This window comes from Salarias fasciatus, chromosome 22 (genome assembly GCF_902148845.1).
Source record: "Salarias fasciatus chromosome 22, fSalaFa1.1, whole genome shotgun sequence".
NCBI lineage: Eukaryota > Metazoa > Chordata > Actinopteri > Blenniiformes > Blenniidae > Salarias > Salarias fasciatus.
This window is the reverse complement of record NC_043765.1, coordinates 3,583,481-3,608,728: the sequence shown is the minus strand read 5'-3', so window position 1 is coordinate 3,608,728 and position 25,248 is coordinate 3,583,481. Positions and strand designations below refer to the sequence as shown.

Genomic DNA, 25,248 nt, shown 5'->3' with positions numbered 1-25,248 from the left:
AGATTAAGCCATTTTTTAGATTAAGTCATTTTTTAGCATTAAATCAGTGATTTTGTGCCTTCATTGCAAGTTCACAAATGATGTGATTAATCACGATTAATTGTGGTCAGAGTTGCAATTAATTAGTTTAAAAAAATATATTGATTGACAGCACTGAGAATAGTCACGCTGTTAGTAATGTGGTTCACTTTAAGGCCGTTGGATTGTTATGATGGTGACCATCAACTTTAAAACTACCAGGACCAGGATTATCTGGACTAGAACCAGGACCAGGACCAAGACCAGGAGGATCTGGACTAGAACCAGGACCAGGACCAAGACCAGGAGGATCTGGACTGGGAGCAAACTCACTGGTTTGACCTTATCTAACGCCCTGAGTGGAGGTTTGAGGAAGAACATAGAAAAGCTCATTACAAACAGTTTTTATCCTCCAAAAAAGAACAGTAAGCATCATCTACAGAGGAACACCAATCCAGTTTTTCTGCAGTCTAGAACTTTGAAATATGCAAACCATTCAAATCACGTATAAAGCAAAACAAAACAAACAAACAAATAAATACACTTATTTCCGGGTAACATCCAGAAAAATGTCTGTTAGAAAAAGAGGATAAATTTAAGGAAAAAGCCAAATTTTAATTTTCTCAAAGCATCACATTTAATTTAAAACATTATGTATTATGGTCTGTGGAGTTAAACTGTGGAGAAAATGAAACAAGGGTAACACGTTACTTGAAGCCCCCCTGTATAACACATTATAAGTACATTTATAAAGCATTATAATGTCATTATAGCACGTGTAGCTATAGTTATAAACGCTCATAAAAGATCACAATGCCAGGACCTAACCCTAACCCTAACCCTAACCCTAACCCACCTCTTCAAAGATTTAAAATGATCACCGCGTATCGGAGGAATGGGAACCTTCAGGACATTCTAGTTTTTTCTCAATTTAAAGCTTTGAGTAGGAAGAGATCTCCTACCCACATTCGAACAGCTCCTTCATACCTGTTTAACAGTTACTCGGGTGAGGGAGCTCCCACCAAAACTTCTTGGCAATTACAAGAAAGGAATTTGATTTATGCTACAGAATGTCCCAACATTTCTACCTCATCAGAACAGGGAAAGGAGTAGGTCTCCTACATACACATTTTCAAGAAGTTGGTGCTCACTTTCTTCATTACCGTGTGGTGGAACAGAACCCAAATTGGTCAACAACTCAGCGGAGATGTCAGGAGAAAACTTGGATCCGGACCCTGAAAACTATCTGGCCTCAGGGTCTGAATGAGAGAAGCGATCTCCTCCTATTGTCCGGCTGAATTATCAGCCCTTTGCGACCACCTTCTTCACTGTAGGTTTATCCTTTTCCTATTTCTCATTCTTCCCCTTCAAAAATAACCATCAAATAAATACATTAACTATTATTTATTTTGTAAAGTAGCCCATATTTATGAAATGGGGGCACACACATTGACCTCTTCTTTAACCCTCTTGGGTTGATTTTTCTAATGATTTACAATATAATAGTTTGATCATGGTTTGGATTTTTGAATGATTTATTGTCGTGGGGGTTTTCCTCCACCTTTTCACTCTGTTGTTGTGTTTAACCAATTGAAGGGTCTTGGGAAGACGTCATTGTTTATGTTAGGTCAAAATAATTTAATTATCTGTTTACCATGAATTTGTTTTGCATCGGATAGAATATGGAGGAAGAGAGATTTTACTCATCTATATTCTATCTCCCACTCCCTTTCCTTTGCTTTTCTCCCCCTTTTTTTTTCCTACATATACTGGGAGGAGAACGAGTTCATTGATTGATTAACATGGGATTGATTTTATTTTATTTTTGAAATTTTGTGTCGGTTTGGTTGTTTCATTATTAATACTAACTGAGTCAGTTTTTTTCCCCATAGCATGCAGAGTGAAGCACTTACAATTAAGTCTCCTCCAGTCCCCCCCCCACTTTCGAATCCTACCTTATTTCCACCTTGTATTTTACTTTATTGATTTTCTGATCCTTATACAAATATTCTCCTTTTCCTAAACCTAAATTCTTCCCCCCCCTTTTTTTCTCCCCTTCTACATTAATTAATCTTTGTGATCCTACCCCCTTCCCCTCCTTAACCCTGAACCTAACCCCTTCTTTTATTTTTTCTCTTTCTCTTTCTTTCTCTCTTATGTTTCCACGCCTAACCCTAATCCTTTACTGTATAGTGAGTTATAAAGCATTGTGATCATTTATGAGTGCACTCTAAAACATAATAATTATTCTTACTTAAATTACATTTGTGCACTTTACTCATATCTTAGAAACCTGTTGATTCAACTCAATCAATATAAGTAAGGAACCAATTTAGCCTGAAAAAAGTTTACAACTAAATTCATGTGTGTAAGCTGGACTGGAAACATTTTGTCACGGTGAATAAACACTGCATTCAGGACTGCACATGCGCAGCAAAGCCGAGCGGGAGTTCACTGCAGCTTGTCTCTGGTGTGGGAGGACGCTGAATTTCTCTACGTCTCAAGGTGAGTTATTCAAGTCCACTATACATCTCTTGTGTCATCCACGACATTATTATTGACATTATTTTGGCAGACCAGTTTTTCATGTTAAAATAAATGAACTGACAGACTAGCTAACTAGCTAGCTAAAATCAGCCAAAGCTAAGCAGGTCTAGCTAATATTAACAAGCTGTGTCATGGCTATACTTTTTAGCCTTTTCTATTTACATCTATGATAAGACTAGGATTGGTTTCAGTTTGATATGAACGCTCAGTTCATGCATTACTTTGGTGTGTCTGTAACCAAACCGTCCCAAACAAAGCCTGCCGACGTGCATGCAGCCTCTCAGTCGGCCATGTGGGGGCAGCACTCGCACCAAGTGGAGTAGCGTCAAAAATAATGAAACAAAAGAAGAAGACTTAAACCGGAGTGTCCGTGTGTCGTGTGTGAGCACGTCTACAGTAGGCAAATAACATTTAAGATGCATGCAGGGACATTAATGGGGAGGAGTAAGGTGAGCACCTCTCGAACCAACACCAGCACATGTAGCCAGCACCGAGTGACAGTCCGGTCGAATATCCCTTCAGCAGTGCGCCCACACCGGCTGTTCCGTACGCTAATACATTCACTCTTGAAAGTTTTGATATCTTTCTAACCAGTGGTGTAGTGTACGTGATATGCAGGCAGCCCATGTGCATGTAAACATGCATGTGCACTGTTTGTGAGCACCAGTATTTAAAAATCAGGAGTCAGCTTAATTAAAAGTTAACATCCTGCAGCAGTCCAGCTCTGTGCCACTGTTTATACTCACTCTTACGTCCTTTCTAAATTATAAATATAAATTAATCCTCAGGTATTCTGCATCACTTATTTGCCAAGAATTATACAATCTACTGGTGCAGCGATTCTCAACCTGTGGTCTGAGGCCCAAAAGTGCCATTTTTAGTGAATGTGTATAAAGCAGGAGTAGGGGGGTGGGAGGGGTGCTCAGAGTATACCCACTGGAATAAACCAGACTACGCCACAGTTTCCAACCCATGATAAAATCGAGCTCCAGTGTGGGGGACTGTTTCTGGCTTCACAGCGTCCACCAGTGACACTCCAAATGTTGCATGCTGCACCCCACTATGTGACAAGAAATGAACTTGAATGTGCAACTTGTAGAACCTCTCTAAATTAGAAAATAATATAAATAAACATTGGTATTTCATATAAATGAGTTTTTTTTCCTTCCTTTTGAAAATCTCTCAACAGATCCTGGAAAATGGCATAATGAAAATTCTGTGAATCGCCTGATGAACTGCACCTTCTCATTGCGACGTAAAGAAATCATGGAAGAGCAGCCATCTGTAGAAAAGAGCTGGCCAGCGTTCCAACATCTTCTTTACAAACAACAGGTAAATATTTAAGTGACTCAGAAAAATACAAATATGCCTGCCCCATGTAGGTTTTTTAATGTTGGAGTTCTCTTTGCACTTGTCTTTAAAATGTTTGTGTTCTGTTTCATCCTCAAAGATTTTTGCTGAGTTCACCAGAGTAGAAAGATTTCTGTGAATCTTTGGATCGTCGCACACCCCGCTCCCTTGAAATCTTCAGGTCCAAAAAGGGGCTTGTTGGCAAGCAACTCTCAGAGATTCTTGCCCAGGTTGAGCAGAGGGTGAGTATTTTGCAATATCTTTTTTTCATTTTTTTTTATTAGTTGAACACATGCTCACACACACCACCATAGGCCCTCATTTTAACTCACTCACTCATTCAGTCACTCACTCACTTGCTGACTGTCTCACTCACACTGGGCTCTCTACTGTACATCTGTACATTTGTACTTTTTGTATTCCTATGCCCCTTGTATTTTTTGCTGCTCTGTGTATATTCTTTATTGCTATTTTGATTTTATTTTCTGTTATACACACACACTAATGTAGGCCCTCTTTTTAATTTTGTAACCCATTAATCTACAGAGACACTCACGCACAGTCAAAGAAACATTCTGCTTTTTTAAAACTTTGTTACCTATTGGCAGATCACTGATGCCATTGCCATGAGGACAGCCGTGTTCCGATGCCTCCCAATTTTCCTCAAGGATGATGGAAGTGACTTCTACGCTGTCTGTTTCGTAAGTATTGTAAAAGTTTATGCTTATACTATATGTGCAATTGGAAGCCAGGATTTCTGTGTAAATTTGTTCTTACTTTTCTGATTGGCCACAGGACTGTGATGCCATGGAAGACTTCACTCAGGTTCCTGGGTATTTGTTTTGACATGCTGTAATTGTTGAATCCTGTAAAACAGTGTTTTTACCATAATATACAATGGCTTTTATTTGCTTTGGTAAAAAAAATAAAGTATCGTTCCTTGTGTACTAACTATCCTTTGTTGGGCTTACTTGATTTATTTAAGGCAATCGGTTTCCTAGATTCTACTAAGTAAATAGTACTGTTCATGTAAGTCAGAATAACTTGGTGTAGCTGAGTTGATTTTACTTGATATGTATAAGTTAAGATAACTTTCTTAATTCAAGTTACAATAATTTAATAGAATTAAGTACATACAACAAGGTTCTGAGTACACAGAACAAGTGAATATAAAGTAAATGTAATCTAAGACTATTAGTTATATTTACTTAATTTTTTTGAGGCAATCGGTTTCCACAATTTTTTTAAGTAATGCCAACTTGTTAGAGTTTAGAGTGTGTTTATAACTACTTATAGTTTGTCATACCGGGTGCTTCAAGTAAAGTGTTACCGAAACAAGTATCTAACGAAATTCATTAAGAAAGAAATACAAATAATTGAATATTGGTACATTATTTATAGCTAATTATAAAGAGCTGTTCATTGTAAAATGACACTAATGTAGAAAAAAGCAGACCTGGTAATGTTAGACTGTGATGGTACAAGTAGGCAGAGTTCAGTTAATGTGAGTAAATAGAAGTTGTTTGAATTCTTACTGCTGTTCGTCCATGTGTAATTTAGATTTGTGTCATTTTGGTCGTTGTTTTATTCATTTAAATGTGTGTGTGTTTTTTAATGCATCTTCAAACAAACCTCAACAGAAACACAAAACAAGACTTCAGCGTTTTGATTTATTCCGTTTAGTTTTGACGTCACTGATCAACCAACCATCATAACGTTAAAACCAGGAGGAGAAACGGTGATTCCAGCAGTGTAATTCATGTCGGCTTCCTCCCTTCACGCCAACACGTTCCAGAGCGTCCCGGGCGGCGCCGTGCCATTTCCGGTCACGGCCCAGTGCGTCCCGATGGCGGTGGGCGCCGAGCTGACCCGCCCGGCCAGCAGCGAGCGCCGCATGTTGGTGGCGAACACCAGCGACTGCAGGTAGTAGGAGTATTTCCCCGACAGCTGCGTGATGGCCTCGCCGTCGAACAGCGCCATCTCCAGGGCGGCGCCGTACGGCTGACCGGCCACCGCCGACCGCACCGAGCCGTAGCGGAACTGGACGCTGAGGATCGGAGAGTCATGAGCAGGGGTAACATCTTGCATTTCCAGTCAGAGAACTTTCTGTTTGGCTCTGAAGCTTCTTCCCACAGTTCAGAAAACATGACGTTTAAGGCCTGAGGTGCAAATCAAGCAAAACGCAGGAAACAGAAGCAAGTCTTCACCCTGAGATGTAGTTTGAGTATCTCTCCCAAACCCGTACGGCCGTAATCCTCCCTTCCCCGGTGATGCTGTACGCCGAGCCCCTGTGCGCCCCCACCGGAGGGATGAAGGAGTAGCGCTGATTCTCAACGGCTGGAAGAAACACGCAGAGCATCAAAACAGCAGTGCATGAAAGGGAGAAGGCCGCAGAAGAAAGAGCGGCTCACGATAAGCTGCCGAAGCCGCGAGGAGAGCGAAGGCCGCGACCAGAAGCATCCTGGGAAAAGGGAGATGCTGCAGCACGGTTTACCTTATGGAAGAGAAGAGCTGAAGACCTGCTCGGACATGTACGACGGACGGACGGACGGACGGACGGACCGCGTCCTCCACGGCGCCTCAGACAGGAGGAATCGCTCTGGTCCCGCCCGGTGCCAGTTTGAAGCACGTCTGCGTTGTGGGGGGACCTTTTCGGAACGGCACACCAGGATGTTTTCTGCTGTTTGGTTCTCGTCTCCATATCAGGAATGTCAGTTACCACAGAAGAGCAGCCGGCGGTCAGGAAGAGTGAAGAAGACAGGAAGAATGTTGTTTCATGTATTTTTTACAGAACACTGGACCAATAACCTGAACAGGCCGGTCAGGCGGACTGGCTGTGCTGTGTGGAGTTTGCATGTTCTCCCTGTGCAAAGATCAGGACTCGTCTCGCCCTGATCCAGGAGACGGACTGAAGACCCTGATCTTCCTGCAGCAGGAGTTTCAAACACTTTACATTCAGCCGGAGAGAAGCGTTAAAGTTTCACGACACAGTAAATTACATTTTACTGCAGGTTAAGTTTAAAGCTCCAGAAGAAACTTCACCAGTCAAAATCCAGAACAAATCTACATAAAAGAGAAAGCAAAAATAACTCGGAAAGAATAGAATTCTCTATAAAAACCTAAAAAGAGGACTAAATTAACGGAACAGTGCATTTCAGGAACAGTGCAGTTAAGGAACAATCAAAACAATCAAATTCACACTACATTTTAAAAAGTAACTGACTGTTGCAGATATTAAACTCTGCAACTTATTTAACTTTATTCTTCCTTCTGATCCATTTCAATCATAATTTTATTAACCTCTGTTTTGTTTAGTGTTGAATTGTTGAATTTTTTTTCTTTTCTTTTGTCAGTAATAATTAGATAAATGCATGCAGGGGTCACATACAGCTCAATATTCTCTTTAGTAGGCCCAGTAGGTAAAATAGCACCATAATAACCTTTAACTTTAAAGTTTGAAGTTTGTTTAGTTGTTGTTGTTATTTGTGTGAAGAACATGTGATAAAAAAAAGTTGCTTCATTCCCAAATCTGAACAATTAACACCAAAAACGATTGTGATCGCAAAACAAAGCCTATTTGATGTGAAGCGCACCAGGCAGGTCTGCTCTGAGGGGAATCGTCTCCATTTCTTTACTTCCTGAGCTCTGACTTCCTGGAGGAGCTTCTTCAGCCAGGAGTTCCTGAAAACAACTTTAACCAGTAGTGACAGTTTGGTAAAACACAGAAAAGACAAACAATAAGAAACAGGTTGATGGAATTACTTATAATGTTCAAAAGACAATGGAAGGAAACAAAAGGTAAATAAATTTCAGTTTATCAGCAAATCCAGACAGTATCTTATTACATTTCTTTAAAATCAACATTTTTTTTGTGACAAACCACAAACAAAACACTTCCTAAATAACAGTGTCAACACTGTTGAAGTTATATTTCCTCTGAACTGGAATAATTCTTGTTGTTTTGGGCTCATGCCGGAATGATTGAATGAACTCTCAAAAGAGAAGACCGATGCTCGCTTTTCTCCTCGTGCTTTCATTGCTTCCCACACTTGCAGATTTGTGGATCTCCCGTTGGAAGATCCTGATCCTGGTGAAACATGGTGCTTTTCTCAGATTTGGTTCAGGAACCCTTAATAAATTAAACAAATAAAATAAAATAAATCTTTTTAATCACTTAAATCCCAAAAGCACACACAATAAAAAAGTGGGAATAATGAACAATATCAGTGTATCATTACAGAAGCCATGTGGATGTGTGTTCTGTGATGAAGCAGAACATAAGTTTGTTACTGTACTGTATTTAAATTAAAAAACAAACAAACAGAAAAACAACAAATTAAAATATGACAGCAGATTGGTTCTTGGCTCTTTCACAGTGATTAGACAGAGTTTAATGAGTAGAATTCACTCAGGTGAGAAGCCGTATTCTGGAGGAACATGCGGGACCAGATTGACTCGTCTCGGTTCGTTGCGGCGCCTCCTGAAAAATCCCAGATGAACTCATGAAAGACTCTTTAGCAGAGTTCATTCAGTCATTCGACCACAAGCCGAAAATAACACGACTTGTTCCAGTTCAGAGGAAACGTAGTTTCAGTAGTGTCCAGACTGTTCTTTAGGAAGTTTTTTAAATTGTGATTCGTCACAAAAAAAAATAAATTTTAAAGAAATGCAAATGTTATAAACCTAATGGTTTTGTTATTCAGTGTTTCTTTTTTATTCAACATGACTGAGCTTTAATTTAACTCCTCACCGTTTTTATGTTTCATAGAAAAACAATACTTTTCTCTTTCCATGCAACACATGAGAACTTTTCTGGGACTTAGTGTGTGCGGAGCATATCTTCAAACTGATTACATTCATCACAATGTGTCCTCCATTCCTCAAAACAGAAGATTTATTTGAAGTAATGGACTGAAACATCCTCTCAAGATGTTCGGTGTTCATCCAAACACCTTCATCAGCTGTAAAACTGAGAGAGGAGAAGGTTCCAGTGAATGCTGCTCATCAGGAGGTCACTAAACGTAACGTCGCGTGACACGTTACATTTCATCCATTCCTCAAATCAACTTATTCTGACAGCAAATTGGTCAAAATCAGCATTAAGATAGTTTCATCCCTGCTGGAGAACACTGATGCCAAGTGCTCAATGTGCCGTCAGCAGGGAAATCAATATAACAATAACTCCAGTTTACCACTAAACACAAATCAGTTCAACATGAAAGTGTGTCCAGTATTAGATACTGTTTAGCTATCTTGCTAATAGATTATTACCAAATTTAAATTAATTTACCTTTTGTTTCCTTCCATTGTCTTTTGAACATTAAATAATTCCATCAACCTGTTTCTTATTGTTTGTCTTTTCCGTGTTTTACCAAACTGTCACAGCTTAAAGGGGTTTTCAGGAATTTCTGGCTGAAGAATCTCCTCCAGGAAGTCAGTGCTCAGGAAATAAAGGCTGAGCGACAGTAAAGCGCCAACCATTGACTTGAAACGGTCCTGCTGCAGAGACACGCCTAAATAGTTTTGCGTGGATGGACTCTCACGTTTTTTTTTTTTTTATTTTACAGCTGTGAAATCAACATTCTTTAACTCTAGAAAGATCAGAATCCCTCGTCTTCCGTCTGGCTGCCTTGTGCGTAGAGCCTGCTGTGACCTGACTGAACTACTCAGGTGTCTACGCAGTTCGACAGCATTGTTTCAATCATTCCGTAAAGACACACACATTGGAGAAAGACCGAGGTCTCGACCTCGGTGTCCTCGGCGGCAGCTACACCTCGTTTCTTTCCACTGTGCCTTGAGCTCAGTAATGAATGCTGAGCAGAGAATATTCAGGCAGTGAAATCCAATCCTCCCTCGAATCTCTGCGCGCCGGCGTACTGCAAAGCTGCTGGTTCTGTGGTACATTAACACATACTTAAGTGTCTCATTAACATAATCCATAAAGAAAGTGTGGAAGCCACTCTGAATGGAAACTTAGGCGGCAGAAAGCTTTGACTTTTATCTCCCTCTTGATCCTCAACCTCCAGCGTTTGCTATCAAAACAGCGTGCGCGACGGATACAACTCAAACACCCCCGGCGCCGACTGGAGGAGTCACAACAGCAGCCAGAACATTCCTCGTCTAATCCACACTGAGTCATCCGTCCAGGGTTGTCATTCGTCTCCAAATCCCTCTGAAGCTGCTCTGCAGGTGTCCTCCCAGCAGCCCCGGGTCAAACTGCTTCAAACCCTCCTCTTCTGAGGATTTCTCCGGCTCCCCTGTCGGCGGATTGTTGATTCTACACCAGAAGCGTGATGATCACGCCGTCGTCCTGGCCCTGCCACAGCATCTCTCCTTCGAACGCCACCTTCCCGTGCTTCCTGGCTCTCATCAGAATGCCCACCACCTTGTCGGAGATCCGAACGTAGCGGTCGAACAGCTGTCCGAACGTGACCCTGGTCCTCCCGTCGGGGTCCCGGTCGGCCATCGTCCTGATCACGTAGCACATGTCGTCGATCTCGCGGTGGATGTGCTGCTCGGCGCGCTTGGCCCTCTCCGCCGTCTTGGTACCCTCCTTGGGGCGTCCGTAGCCCTCCTGGCCCTTCTGCAGGCGCAGCGACATGGAGTAGTCGTAGTCAAAGTACTCGCTGAAGGGGTTCAGCCTCTGGTTGACCGTGTGCTCCGAGGCCCAGTCCTGCCAGCGACTCTTGAGGTTTCCCACCGCGCTGTATTTCTTGGACAGGGCGTTGATCTTATTGGCGTCTTCAGCTCCCTTTTTGTAGCTGAAAGAGACGTCAGATTACAAAGAATCAATCAAAATGCAGACATACCTCTGAAGGCTGAACATGGCCCTGAGGCTAATGCTAGTCTGCTAGCTTTCGTGGTAGCATCACTCATATCTTAGTCTCAGTGTGAGGTTGTGTCTGCTACTCTTAAGAAATTCATAAAAAAGTAAAAAATTACAAGCCCCGGACATGACATGGTAAAAAAAAAAAATTAAATTGTGGCCATGAATGACTAATTCGTTCCCACGAATTAGTTATATCATTCATATACTGAACATTCCAGTAAAGTTGGCAACATATTGACAGATACGGACCTTCGGTCTCAATACAAAACATCAGTAACATACAAAGGGCGCCTGCATCCCGTCGTTGTGAGGTGGACGATATGCTACAAGCTCATTTTTATTAAAGGTATCAGTCTATCAAGCAGCAGAAACAATATTGATTTCAATCAGCACCTGGTAGTGCTGCAGGGTTAAGGGACCGTCTACAATTTACAAGATGCAGCAACGACAAATAGCTAAAAAAACAACAGCAACAAAAAAACGTAATACCACCACTGGGATTTACTACAGTGTCACCATAATCGCTACAACCTTCATTTGTCTCCTATCAAATTTATTGGATATGGTGTTTGTCTTCACTGTTGCAGCGTCTTGTAAATTGCAGACGGTCCCTGAACCCTGCAGCACTTCCTGCTGCTTGATAGACAGATACTTTTAATAACAATGAGCTTGTAGCATATCGTCCACCTCACAACGATGGGATGCAGGCGCCCTTTGTATGTTACTGACATTTTGTTAAAGAGTTTTTGAGACTGAAAGTCCGTGTCTGTCAATATGCTGCCAACTTTACTGAACTGTTCAGTATATGACTAATTCGTGGGAACGAATTAGTAATTCGTGGCCACAGTTTATTTTATTTTTTTTACCATGTCATGTCCGGGGCTCCGTAAAAAACAAAACAGAAAGCGAACTATTTTCTTTGAAATGTTAACTACTTGTTTGGTGGTTTGGTGGAATGGAGCCTTTTGTATGGTTTTGGCACACGGCTCTGATGTTTTGACACCCTTGATTTAGAAGACAAGACAACACCGTGTGATAACATCCACATTTTTTTAGCGTGTTGCCAAACCGATGCAGTTCCAGTAAGGGAGTTGGCGGGGGAAAGGCCTCTGATGCCCTGGCTTTCTGCCCGAACCTGAGAGTCACCTGGGTTTTGTTTCTGTCCTCACGCTGGTAACCAGGAAAGCTTTGCCTACATAGAGCCCATCAGTTCAAGAGAGTCTGGCTGCAGACCTCACCTCTCAGGCCCCTCCATGCAGACCACTCTCCTCAGGCCCCTCCACCGCTCTCAGGCCCCTTTCTTCTTCTATTTCAGCGACTGGCCACCATCTTGGGCCATTACCGCCATTACCGCCACCTACTGGGCTGTAGTATCATTGAAGACTGATCCACCTATATGTATGCTGCGCACCTAAATACGATAGTACAAGTCAGATTCTCGTAAAAATCTAAATAAAGCACTCTGTGTTTCTCTAGAAAAATCGGCCAGCAGCGTCTCTATTGTATCAGTCTTTTTCTGTTTTGCTATTTTAACACTAAGTATCGGTCGTTGCTCTGCATATTGCTCACATCTACCTTCAGATAATTAAATAACCACAGAGGGTTAGGGTTAGGGTTAGGGTTTTCGCTCGGCTCCGGTCCAAATGTACAGGAAGTTACGTCATTTCCGGGCTGGACTGACGCCACAGGGGCTTGAGAAATGCGGTAGAGGTCTGCAGGACAGGGGCTTGAGAAGTGCGGTGGAGGGGCCTGAGAGGTGCGGTCTGCAGCCAGACCCTTCTCCATCAGTTAGCTTTAAACACTTGCGAGATGTTTCTTAATATTTTGTCGTCCTTCATGATAACATGATACTCACACTGGAACCGGCGGTCTTCTGATCCTCACCGTCGCCTCTGAGTCGTCTTCACGTTTGCTCTGAAGTGTTTCCTCGGTGAAGCTCTGTGTTGGATTGTCCTCCACTCCCAGACTCTCCTGGTCTTTTTCTGGCTGCCGGCTCTCCTCTGTGTTCCCGGAGCTTCCTCCTCCACCTCCCTTCACGTGCTCGTTCTCCACCTGCTTCCAGCTCTTCGTCAGGGACGACACCATGTTGGAGCACTTCCTGCGCCGCGTCGGCGAGCTCCTCTTCCTCAGGAGCTTGTCTATCTCCTCTCCTGCCGGCAGAGACTCCCTCTGGATCTTCTCAGACAGAAACCCGATGCCGGCTCCTTTCTCCTGAGCGCTGCTGGTCACCGTCTTCACCACCTGCACCGTCTTGATGCGGGACGCCTCCGGCGGTTCTTCTGGAGCTTCGACCTCGCGTTGAGACGTCTGAGCCAGGCTGTGGGTTTCGGAAGCTCCCGGTGGCTCTGGAAGCTTTTTAGGGACCCAGGTCTTCCTCGGTTGTTCCTCTGGTCCTCCGAGTGAAGACGGGCACCACCCGGTGGGTTCGCTGGCCAGCTTCCTCTCGTTGTCGGCCACCCACCGCTGCCAGCTGCTCGTCAGGCTGCACACCATGCTGACGGTCCGCAGCTTCTTGATGTTCCTGTTGGTGGACGGTTTCCTTTGCTTGTCCGACATGCTGCTCTTTTACAGTCCGCTCTCACGTTTGCTTCGATCTCCTTCTCTTTTCTGCTGCTTTTCCCCTCCGCCTGCTGCCTCACTCCAACAGCCCCGGATCTGAAACGGGGAGAGCAGACCCGAACATGACGGTGGAAAGTATTCGAGCCATCCCGGGCTGCGGACCCGATCGTCTTTCCCTGACACCGGTCACCCCAACGCGCTCGTGTTTCATCACAGATCGCAGAGCCTGTAACTGGAGGTGAGCGGGGCGAGAGACCAGGAGCTGCGCAGTCAAAACATCAGCGAGGACGGAGCGGCCGAGGTGTATTTACAGCTCTTTATCAACGCTCCCAAACAGTTTATTCCTCAGATATATATATTACAACAGGACTACGGCTGATTGATGTCACTGGTGATAATAGTGGAGGCGTTGAAAGGTTTGGCTTCTGTGACTCATAATGCAAACAAATTAGCACAGCGAGCTTATTTCAGATGACAAATACACCAAATGAAGAGGTTTGTTTACTCTGTAATAATCAAGTCTAATATCAGTCTCTTATGAAACCTGTTTCAAATGGACATGTCTGAAATAACTTCCATGCTTTAGCCACTGTGTCCTGCTGTTTTTAAGCTATTAGGGTTGGAACTTTAAAACTATCTACACTGAAAAAGACAGTTTCCCATTTTCAGAACATCTCATGTAGCAAACATTAAAAATTATGTTCAACTTGACGGAAATGCAGAGTTTAACAGAGGCATGAAGAACCAGAGAGACACCTGATCGAAGCGGTGAGCACAGAGAACGTGACACCTGCTGGAAATCAGGCCGCCCCGCTTACGCACCAGCCGGTTTAGTCTTGCACGGCGGCTGGCTGTGAGACCTCCTGAAGCGAGCTCCACGTCACGGCTTAATGTGAGCAAAGCCGCTCGCCAACAGGAGGCCCGGCTCGCCGTTCAGGGCCCTGCTTCACGTAAAGGCCTGAGATGAGACTGTGTTTATTTCATAAGTCTGCAGAGGGGAGCGGTCTAAAAATAGACACACACACACACACACACACACACACACACATATGAAGCTGCAGCTGTTGGCAGTGCTGAGGTGAGTCACGGAGAATCATCGAGATCAGACTGAAGGCTGCTGCTCCTCCACCCGGCCGGCCGGCCTCATTACGCCGCGGCGGTGAAGCCGAGTCTCAGTCCTGCTGCTCCGTCTGAAGATGTTATCGAAGCTGCAGAAACATTTCCTCGTTTCAGAGATAAAAACGCTTCGTTCTGTCTCCATTAACAGCAACAAATCTCCACGGTGGGAAAATCCTGAGCAGAATGATGAGTGGTCATCGCACTTGACTTATGTTTGTTTTACACACAAACTGCTCTCAATTGTGGAGATTTTACTATTTTATAATTTAAAATGTGAATTTTCTGTGCCATGCTAAATTCTGTTCTTTTCTTAAAATAGAAAACATCAAAAACAGCTGAGCTGTTGCAGCTGAGAGACAGTTTAACAGGATTCTCACATCCTTCGGCTCTAACGCTGCATCCAGACGACAGTCCATAATTCAGGCAGGTCGGAGTTTCAGCGAAGGTCAGGAGGCTGCTGAGAAACTCGACGTCTTCACGAGACAGAAACTGGACATAATTCCTCTCTCCAGACTCCTTTCATTCCCCGGATGTTACAGCTCATCTAAGGTCATGACTTTTTGACCTGTGTCAAAAAAAAAAAATCACATGAAAAAAATCTCGTCTTTGAATTTTAGATTTCCAATTATTTCAATATTTCAGTTCAATTTTTTTACTTGTAGTCTATGTGCAATGAAGGTTGTGAGATTTTACGTTGGGAAGTAAAACAGACCTCCTGTTCTGATCATTGGTTTCAGTGACTGTGAGGTGGAGTATTGACCACTAGAGGTCGCTGTCAGTTCACTGCTGCAGCTGCAATGCAGGTGAAACACAGATGGACCGAATTCTTCATGTTTTGATCTCAAGATAAACCAGAAACACTTCCAGAAATCTGTGAACACAGTTTTTCTGTATCATCAGGCACCAAAAAGAAAAGAATCTCCCGAATCTCTGCTGGAAGCTCACACGTCTGGAGAGGCTCCGTCAATACTAAAAGTACACTGAAGTGTCGAGCAACAGAAGAATATATGAGCTAAAGCTCATCCTGCTCTCAGAGCAGCCCGCACCAGACAAAAACCTGAACCTTTCCTCATTTCCAGGCCCTTAAATCGGACATATTACACAGAATTCCTCAGTTTCATCATCTAATATGCTGTACGTGTTCTGTTAGGAATGAAACAGGAGGTTATGGGATCTTCAAATCACTTCACATTTAACTCAGTGCATCGCGAAACGAAAAGAAATTTCATGTTTCTTTATTAAAAGACAATAACCGAGCACAGAGTAGCAGAAAGTGGTCATGAAGGAGCAATAATCCAGGATTTATGTGACGACCGTGTCATTAAAATGCAGTTTTCCATCTGTGAAAGTCGTTAGAAGCAGCAGCGAAGCCGCCGGTTTCCCCGCCGTCCCGTCCCGCCGCCGGCGGGATGAAGACGACACCTGCGCCTCCTGCCGTCTTTTTCTTCTCAAGAACAAGAACAAAATCACAGAACAAGAGAGAAGCAGAGGCTGCTGCTTCGACTCAACGGCCTGGAAACGCGGTTCCTTCTGAAAGGTTTGAAGATTTTATTACGTTGTAAACTGGTTCACTGAGGAGACATCTGTCAAAACTCCGGAGAGCTCTGCAGTTCCATCATTTATCTTTTTTAGTTCCATAAATCCTTCAGATCCACATCCATCTTTATACTTTAAACAGGGATTTAGTTCTGCTTCCTCTGACTATCGACATGCGCTGACAGCAGTTTGGAGACCCGAGGAGCCGTGCTGGGTTTAAACGTTGAAGAAATCAGATAGAAAAGTTGAATTTTAAGGATTTCAGTGCAGTTTTTTTCCCTGTAAACGAATTCAGAAAAAGGGATTTGAGTCTCTTCAGACTCTCACAGCAAGTGGATGTGTTGTTGACTCCCTTCAAGTGTTTGTTCTGTCCTCTGATGACCTGAATCTCCATAAATTCCTACACTAAACAGAGCAGACGGATGTTAGAATCCATCCTGTCAGCCGCCAAGAAGCAGTTTACTCGATATTACAAGAGGAAAATCAGCATTTTCGAGTTTTAGTTCCAGAAAAGTTTCAGGATTTTTTAAAAAGCTGCGTCCTGGGTGACTCCAAGCGGATCCCAAACCGTCGGTGGAAGGGAAGGCTTGGCGTTGCGTTTCCGTCCACCTGGCCCCCCGCGGAGGGGCCGACAGGATGACGGAGCGCTGCGCTGGAGCCAGACTCACTGACAGGAGGCCGAGGCGGGGTCGGAGGTCGCCGCTGAGGATTTATGTGGCAGCTCCGACGGCGCGGCGGAGACGTGATAAAGGGACCGGACCGGGAGCGCTCGGTCAGTGTTTACAGTCGCTGATAAACGCTAATGGCTCCGAGTCGCATGACGAGTGTCAGGGAGCCACAGGAAGTCCTCACATCGGCCTGGTTAGTGTTCGGTTCTGCTCGGCGACCGTCGTCTCCAACGCCACTCCGTCTGTGAGTCGCGGCAGACGGTCACGCTATGAAGGAGAGTTAAAATGAACGACCTGGGAGTCCGCACGCGAAAACAGGAAAACTCTGTCCTGAGCATTGTCAAATTTTCAGTGGCTCTCAGCACCGTTGTCACGGAAACCGGCCCAAACTGGACCTGTGAGAGCTTCTATTACTTGAGACAGACCGAAGGCTTAAATCCACAGGAGGAGGCCGGACTGACCAGACGCGCCAGACGACCATCAGACAATCAGAGGAGGAGGAAACACAACTCCGTGAGGCGTTCACATGAAAACGCAAAACTTTCATACTGCATTAAGGGTCCGTTTACATGACGACGACGCTCGGAGGGTTTTGAAACCGATTCACAAGGTGGAATAAATAAAGATCATAAACAATGATCTACAAACAAACTATATATTCTGTTTGTGTGCAGAGAGTTTGACTTTCTGCTCATGCTGCGGTTTAATAAAGCAGATTATAAAGATGAGAACGGATCTCCAGAGTTCCTGTGAGCGTTCCAGGGTATTCTTCCGACGTACGGCCTGTTTGTGCTGTGAACGCTCTCGTTAGCACAACGTCTCATAAAAGCCTGTTTCTTTTGGCCGTCAGCATCAGTCGACTCTCACACTTCATTACTTGTGTCAGGACGCACTTCCACTCGCTGCAGCTAGCAAACAATAGCACTTTTACACTCTTTTATGCAACTTATCTGAGTTATTGAAGCCAGAATTTCATATAAATGAGATTTCTTTACTGAGTTTACAGTATAAGTTTCGGACTTCAGCATTTATTGGGCTCAATATTGACATTTTTTGTGGTGAATGTTGTAGTTGGAAAAACCTCCCACTGTGTTTTTCCACTTTGTTTCTCCCACTGAGTGAACCTGATCGATGGATTGATCTGAAAAAATAAGAACTGCTTAAAAACAAACACTGCAAATGATTTAATTCAGAAAATAACATCTTGGACTGTCTATCAGTAATATTCAGTCACCTTTAAAAGCCAATTCAGGCCATTTTTCAAACGGAAATGCTGAAATATACACTATTTTGTAATTATTTTAATCAGGCATGTGACCAGATGTGATATAAAGTGAGAATTAAAAAAAACAAAACAAAACGTTTTTTCATTTTGTTCTCCCAAATTTTCTGTTCCAAAAACTTAAAATACACTCGAGTCCAGTTACATAATGTTTCAAGTGAAAACACTTAATTTTCCCATTTTCATTTCAAGTCCATTCTCTCAGAAATGTTTTTTTTTTTTCAAAGATTGAATCGAATCATCTGCATATTTAGTAATAACTATTTTTTGAAACACAATAAATATTCAAACAGTTTTTGATCAGAACTGGAGTTAAAAACATGAATAAACATGTATACAGTATGTTCTAATTTCAGACCAGCTTTTATCTGCTCTTAGAAAACAAACAAACATATTTTTAGTAACAAATTTGCACCAGAAGTGTGGCTGTTTGGTGTTGAATCCTCGTGAGCCGCGCTGCCGTTATTTCCGGTGTGGTCGGTGGTTTTGGGGCGTCTGCGGCGCTCCTTCCTTCGCTTGACGCCCGGTGTGTGTTCGCTCCCCGTCAGCCTCGCTCTCGCAGACCATCAATCACAGCCGAGTCTTTCTGAGGGAGTGTCGACCTCCAAACATCTCGCCGCGTTTGTTTGCTTAAAGCTCAGGAGTTTCCACTCAAAAGCAGCACAACACAAGCCAGAGCGCTTCGTAATTACTGGGAAAATAATCCTTTCTCGTGTGTGTGCGTGTGTGCGCGTGTGTGTTCATTTGATGAGCCAGAAAAAGTCACGCTGACTTCAGATGTTCACTTTGAGAAAAGCGGGATCAGATAACTCGCTGTAAATGTCGGCTGTTGTCTCATTTTGGTGAAATATTTGCTGGTGGAGACGAACAGAGGGGCTGATTTGTCCTGAATTATCTCCACATTGCTGGTTTAACACGTTTCTCAGCTCATGACGCTTCAGAGGGTCGTCTGGATCATTAAACACGTTCAAGGTCAGATGGTTATTTCCCTTTAAACCTGCTTTCAGCGCCAAAAACCGAGTTTAGGATGCAGAGTTGAGGATGTTAGGATGCAGTTTTCCCAAGACGGGAATGAAGGTTCATTTACAACATTATTAGATTTATCTTTCTAATCAACTTGCACACATTTGATGTATTTTCTTGAAATAAATTCAGTAATTTCAGAGACATTTTAATTGATATTTGGTTATATGTGACAACTTTTCAGTCAAAACGTATCGTTTCTGTGTTTCCGTTTCAGGAAAGTTTCTCTTTTACACAGTAACGTTTTGAAAACGACATCCATGATGAAAACACGAGGTGTGTTTGTTCTTGAAGAGAACAGGGTCTGCGTTCTGATTCATGGTGGAATTTAACACTTCTCTCTTTTATTTTGAACTTTTTTACAAGTTTTTTTAATCATAAAATGAACAAAAGGGGAATTTATGAGGCTTAAATAATAATAATAAAGATTAGTTTTTTATGATGGGTGCTGAGGGAGAAGAAACGCCACCGACTCGGATCCCAGACTCTCCCTCCGTCCCGCTCGGCTCCTCTTCTCTCATGCTAGTCCTAAAATGGACGGGATCGTTTGTCTCTGATTGATTTCTTATTTCTCCTAAGTGGGGATTTAGTGGAGAGGGGTCAGAATCCAGTCATCTCCAAATAAGAAGATGATTTATTTCCGATGAGACGAGGAGGAGAAAACTGTCGTGAGGAGCCAAATCTCCCGGTCGCGGCGAGGTCAGGGACGCTGGATCTCACCCCAACTCAAACCGGAACGCTCCCACAGGACTGGACGTCCAGGTGGGACTCGAACCCGGGGTCCCCTGGCGGAGCGGGTTTCCCCGGCGAGCCGCCCGGCGTTGAGATGAAGGCGTTTCTGCTTTGACGTCCCGGCCTCGTGTTTCACAAGAGCTTCAGAGATAAACAGCTGCTTTAGATCAGTCAGTTAGAAACAATCAGAAGCTTCTGGAAACATCAGAGAGGAGCGGAGCGGAGCAGCACGAGCCTCTTCACTCATTAAACAGTTCTGTTAGCCAACGCTAACGTCCTCATTTCTCTTGTTTAGAGGAGAAAAGCCTCGTAACTCTCCCACTTGCGTAGAAAACGGCAAAATATTTAAACTTCTGACTGAATATTTGTCCATTCGTGGTTTGATTCTTATCTAAATAATATCAACATTTACATTTTAGTACACATTTGTGTTTTTTTTCTTAAAATCATGTTTTTTTTTTAGGTTCTATTTCCTGCTTTTCTGTGTTGGGGTGCAGAATATGCATGATTAAAATGTTGATATTTGGACAAAAACCAAGCAGTTAGTAACGAAAATTTTAACATAAAGCCAATTTTAGTGAAAGTTTCTGATGCAAAATGCAGCAAATTTCCTATAATTTCTCATCAAGCGGTGTTTTCTTTTAAAGCTGTACCTGCTCGGAGCCTCTTGCAGGTCGGTTTTGGCTCACGGACCTTTGTTAATGTTCTGGAAACAAAAAAAACGATGCGTCTTCCTGTGAGACGAGGCCTCAGTGGTGACAGAAACTCTTTAACAGACTCCAAAACATCTTTATCATCAAATCTGAAAAAGCTGTTGTTTTTCCTTAAGCTTCCTGCGTCTTCATGTCGTTTCACTCCAGTGTGTGTGTGTGTGTGTGTGTGTGTGTGAGCAGGTGGTCTCCTCGGGGGGGTCGGACTGTTCATACTGCAGGTTCTGTAGTCCGTCCGATCTGATCTGGTTCGGCTCCAGAAGCGTCCGTCTCCCTCCTCAGAGGACAGGAAGGATCCATTTCAGAGAGCGAGCGACCTGGCCGGGGATGTGAGGCTCCGTGTGTGTGTGTGTGTGTGTGTGTGTGTGTGCGTGTGTGTGTGTGACGGCCCGCTCCGGTGCGGGGTGTTTGCCAGCGTGTGCCGACCCTCTCCACATTCCGGCCGGGTGTCGGGGTCAGAGCAGGCGCTGAAGGACGCCTCCGCCGCCGCTCTCGCCGCTCTAACCTCTGATTAGACGCAGGAATGTCAGCTATGAGGAGACGCTGCAGGTCCTGACGGCGCGGATCGACACGCCGCCGATCTGTCACTGCCATGAGCCGCCGCCGGCGTGTGCAGGCCGGGGACGTAATCTCTGCAGGATCTGGTTCTTAAACACAGCAGGCCTGTTTTCCTCTGCGATTTCTGCGCTAACTCTGCGTCACAGCAGTCGTTTGTGAAGATGTTATCGGCCGGTCGGAGGCAGAGCGTGTCGGCGTGGAGAAAGATGTGAAGAAAGGTCTGATTCTTTACGTTCTTTGCTTTGAATCAGGGTTTTCAAAGTCATTTTAGTTCAGCGACCTCATGGTGAAATAGTACAATGACAACCTTTAGCATGTAAACTCCTGTAAAATGTCAATATTTATCCAAATTTGAGCGATTAGTACCAAAAACGACCACAATCTTCAATTTAAACTGTTGCATTATGCAGCCTTTTGCGTGCACGTTTTTCCAAACTCCCCCCTGACTGCACGGCTCTGAGGCTAGCCTGATAGCATCCAGCTAGCTAGCTGTCATATCAGCATCACTGACGTCTCAGCTCAACTCTGTGATGCGTCTTTAAAAAAAAATTAAAAAGTACCATTTGTTGGGTGATTTGGCCACATTGGAGCCTTGTGCGGTCCGGTTTTGGCCCACGGGCCTTATGTTATGACACTCCTGCTTTCAGTCCTCGTCTATCATCGGGAAAGAAACTCCGCTTCCACTCCGATTGAAAACATTAGTGCATCACATGCTTCTTTATTTAATCTAGCAACACAACATCGACCACATGTTACAAAAGAGGTTTAAATAAATCTGCAAATCTACAATTGAATGAGGTAAAAAGCAGAGTTATCAAAGGCACATTTTTCCAGGGTTATTAGTTTAACTTCTAGATTTCATGCTTGACTTCAGAACATGGAACAAAAAAAAAAAAACAAAACAAAAAAAAAAAAACGGGCAGCTTTCCTCATACACACTCATTCAATTATACAATTTAAGTGTGCTAATAAACATGTCAGCCGTGGTTTTACACGTTCCAGATACGCTCCGTCTTCCTCCAAGTCGTACCTTTCAGGAAAAGGCCCGTTATGAAACGTGTCTTCGCATGGACCCGATTCAGGAACCGTTCATTTCACGCTCCGCGTCCGATCCAGGCCGCTTTTCTTCCCGCGTAGCTGCGCTGATGGGAAACAGAAACTGGCAGCGCTCCGCGGCTGTCGCGCTGATGTGTGTGTGAGAAAAACACTCCGGATCACAATTTACTCAAAAACGATCAAAAAAGAGTTGGGACGGGGTCGAACTGAAGGAGCGAAACCAGCTTAATATAAGCCTTTACATGGCGGGACGCACTGCGTGTGTGTGAGTGTGTGTGTGTGTGTGTGTACTGGCAGCTTCCGCTTGTTTCTCAGCCAGCTTTTCAAGGCGAACTGCTCCAGAGTTTAATCCAATAATAACCTCCCCATGATGAACTCTAAAAATAATTAGTGGGTCAAAAGGTGGAGCGCCGCCGCCAGCGAATACCTGCGAGCGACCTTCGTCATTATCGCCGCCTTGTTTCCGACAGGCGCGGCGATAATGACTGTATTTCTACCCGGGGTGGCGTCGGTGGCGGGGTGGATCCAATCAAAACGCAGGAAAAACAGATAACAGAGAGAGAAAAAAAAAAAAACCTGTTAATTTGTGTGAAACACCGTGAGAGAAATAAATCAAGTGGAACGAGAAGAAACGCCTTCCATCAAGGTCCCGTTTACACGGCGACGTTTTCCGGCGACGCCACAAAACTTCGAGCTTCGTTTAGTGTTTTCAGCTGAGACGTCGCCGTGGAAACGGGGTCGGAGTTCACTCGTCTCCGCACGACGAGGCGATTCAAATCCTCCAGTCACACAGAATAACCGTGGATGGTCCCCCGGGCCGAACCCCGGTTCGATTCCCAGCATTCTGACTGGCTGTGGCCACGACTTTGAATCCAGCTCCTCATTCTGTCTTTGGCTGCTGTGTAAAAATAGGAACAACAACAACGACAACGACAACAACAACAAGAGATAGTAAAAACACAATATATAACACAGTCACAATATCTATGTGTTCTGTTAATAAAAAAGGCCACGTCTCGGGTCCGTCCTCCGTTCAGGCGAGTTCTGTCCTGCAGGTTCAGTCATTAGAAACAGTTCCATCCCTCCTCGTCGATCCAGGAAGACTGACGTCGTGCTTGAGGGATTCAAACCAGGTGACCTCGGGCCGTGCGCCGACGTGTCCCGGGCCGTAAAGAAGGGTCAGGCCTGTGAAGTCTGCGGCGCGGCGCCGCGTCTCGTTTCCAAGTCCGACGAGGCGGGTCGGCCGTCCGCTCGCTCGCTCCGTGACTCCCGGCGACAAATGAGATGAGACGAGAGGAAGAGGAGGAGGAGAGGAAGGAAGGCGGCGAGGAGGAGGCCTAGGAGAAGTCCAGCGGCCGGATCATCATGGCGGTGGCTCGCAGCGAGTAGCTGGGGCCTTTGAAGTAGTGCCACTTGATGCCGTTCAGCTTCCCGATGTGCTGCCCCTGCGTGAAGTACATGCCGTTCAGGTTGGACGGGCCGCAGGCGTCGAACCACCAACCTGGAGGGAGAAGAAGGACCGTCAACCCTTCAGAAAAAGTTCAGCTCGTTCTCCCTGTTCTCAGTTTGAGCCACTCTTCCCTTCGTCCTGCAGGTGTTGGTTAAAGTCACCTTGACTGTGACTCCTGCCCTTTAGGAAAGGCTGAGACTTTCCCATGCCCCCCCCCCCCCCCCCCCCCCCCCCCCCCCCCCCCCCCCCCCCGAGCCTTGGCATCGGCTCAGACCGCCTCTATCTGCTGGATGTGTCGCTGCCAGCGGGATCGCCGGCGAGCCGCTACCTGCCGCTCTGCCTCTTTCTATTTAAAGCTGGGAGCGTGGACGGCGAGCAGCGACGGAATGTGAAGCTTTTATTCCCCCGACGGCGACAAACGGCACGATTCCCCCTCGGCTCAGGCGAGCCGGCTCCACATTGTTTCAGTTTTTAACGTCAAATTAGTTCATTGTTGTGTCGCTAATTCAGAAAGGGTTGAATTAGACTGATTTGCTACAAATGTGTTTGAATACTGGTAAACAAAGTGGAATGCCCTGACTCCGTCTCCATGGAAACACAGACTCTGTGGGAACAGCGAAAGACGCAACTTTCCTGAAATGCTGCGGCTGTGTTTGTGCTTCCATCTGTTCGTTGTGCTAAATGGTGTCGACTGTAGTTAAGCGCCATTACAGGAGCATCCATCAACAACCAGCAAAATCCAGAGTTGTGAGTTCGATTTCTGCCTGGACCGTGCTCCAGTCAGATATAGACTCTATGCCAGGCATGGCATGTGTCAGTCACACACACACACACACACACACTGATTGGACAGACCTGAATACCACATGCTGGACTAAAGGACGGCATCTCACCTGTCCCTGTTGCTTCACACACACACACACACACACACACACACACACACACACACACACACACACACACACACACACACACACACACACACACACACACACACACACACACACAGTATTTAGCCAGTAGCTCACACATTGACCCCCCTGCAGGTCATTTCACCTGCAGGGGGGTTTCAAAGTGACACCTCACATTAAATTTTAGATGTAAATAACCCTCCTCAGTGTTTTTGTGTGTCGTCCTGCAGGATTTACGATCAGGATCCCTTCTCTTTCAATCCCACAGATCTTTACTGACTTATAAACTCGTCTTCCTTTTAGAATCGCTCCAGGACGGCGGTTGACCCTCTGGATAAAAGCGTGACTGCGACTTCCTGCTGTCAGCGCTTCATCTCCACTGTTTCCCAGAGCAAACGCACAACCTGTGTTTGTCCACACTGGACCCTCGTCCAGCCCGCTCGTCCCGCCTGCTGCGGCTGACCTTGTAAAAGCAGATGGGAGGGTTTTTCCCTCTGGTGGATTCCAGACTCTTACGTCACTTCACGTCAGCCCTGCCTTCAGGAACACGGGGAATAAATCAGATGATATACAGCCCTCCGCTCGTCTCGGTTACACTCGCTGTCATGCTCCCCTCCTGCGGCCGGGCGCCGGCGGCCCGTCAATCACTCCCAATCGGGGTGTTGATCGGCGATCGGATGCCAGTTCCACCATAATCGGCTGTGTTCGCCGTGACCTCAGAGCTGAAGCTGATCTGAAAGGTGGATTTAAAGACGCCTGATTAGCGGCGGGTCGGGACTCCGCGGTGACGGCGAGGGTCGGCCCGCTCCACTCGCACAGAGTCACTCTAAATCTCTCTGACACTTGGTGCCGCGCCCAGGGGTTTCGAGAAGGTTTCCAAACGCAGAGCGCCGGAGCGGC

The 25,248-nt window shown here is 45.0% G+C and overlaps 3 protein-coding genes across 3 annotated transcripts in view; all 3 read right to left on the bottom strand.

Moving 5' to 3' along the window:
- Nucleotides 1-5,620: 5,620 nt before the first annotated feature.
- LOC115409707 (zymogen granule membrane protein 16-like) lies at nt 5,621-6,837 on the bottom strand. Its single transcript, XM_030120982.1, has 2 exons — nt 6,123-6,837; nt 5,621-5,962 (listed from the first exon to the last, which is right to left on the bottom strand). The coding sequence occupies exons 1-2, from the start codon at nt 6,272-6,274 to the stop codon at nt 5,692-5,694; spliced, it is 423 nt and encodes a 140-aa protein (XP_029976842.1). The 5' UTR covers nt 6,275-6,837; the 3' UTR covers nt 5,621-5,691.
- Nucleotides 6,838-9,923: 3,086 nt separating this feature from the next.
- abrab (actin binding Rho activating protein b) lies at nt 9,924-13,398 on the bottom strand. The gene is made up of 2 exons (XM_030121014.1): nt 12,600-13,398; nt 9,924-10,676 (listed from the first exon to the last, which is right to left on the bottom strand). The coding sequence occupies exons 1-2, from the start codon at nt 13,298-13,300 to the stop codon at nt 10,193-10,195; spliced, it is 1,185 nt and encodes a 394-aa protein (XP_029976874.1). The 5' UTR covers nt 13,301-13,398; the 3' UTR covers nt 9,924-10,192.
- An 8,222-nt stretch (nt 13,399-21,620) lies between these two features.
- The window catches only part of angpt1 (angiopoietin 1), a 60,369-nt gene continuing 56,741 nt past the window's right edge, over nt 21,621-25,248 (bottom strand). Inside the window, exon 9 of the mRNA XM_030121200.1 lies at nt 21,621-23,488. Within this exon, the coding sequence (XP_029977060.1) occupies nt 23,325-23,488 (164 nt within the window). The 3' untranslated portion in view covers nt 21,621-23,324. The remainder of the gene's footprint in view (nt 23,489-25,248) is intronic.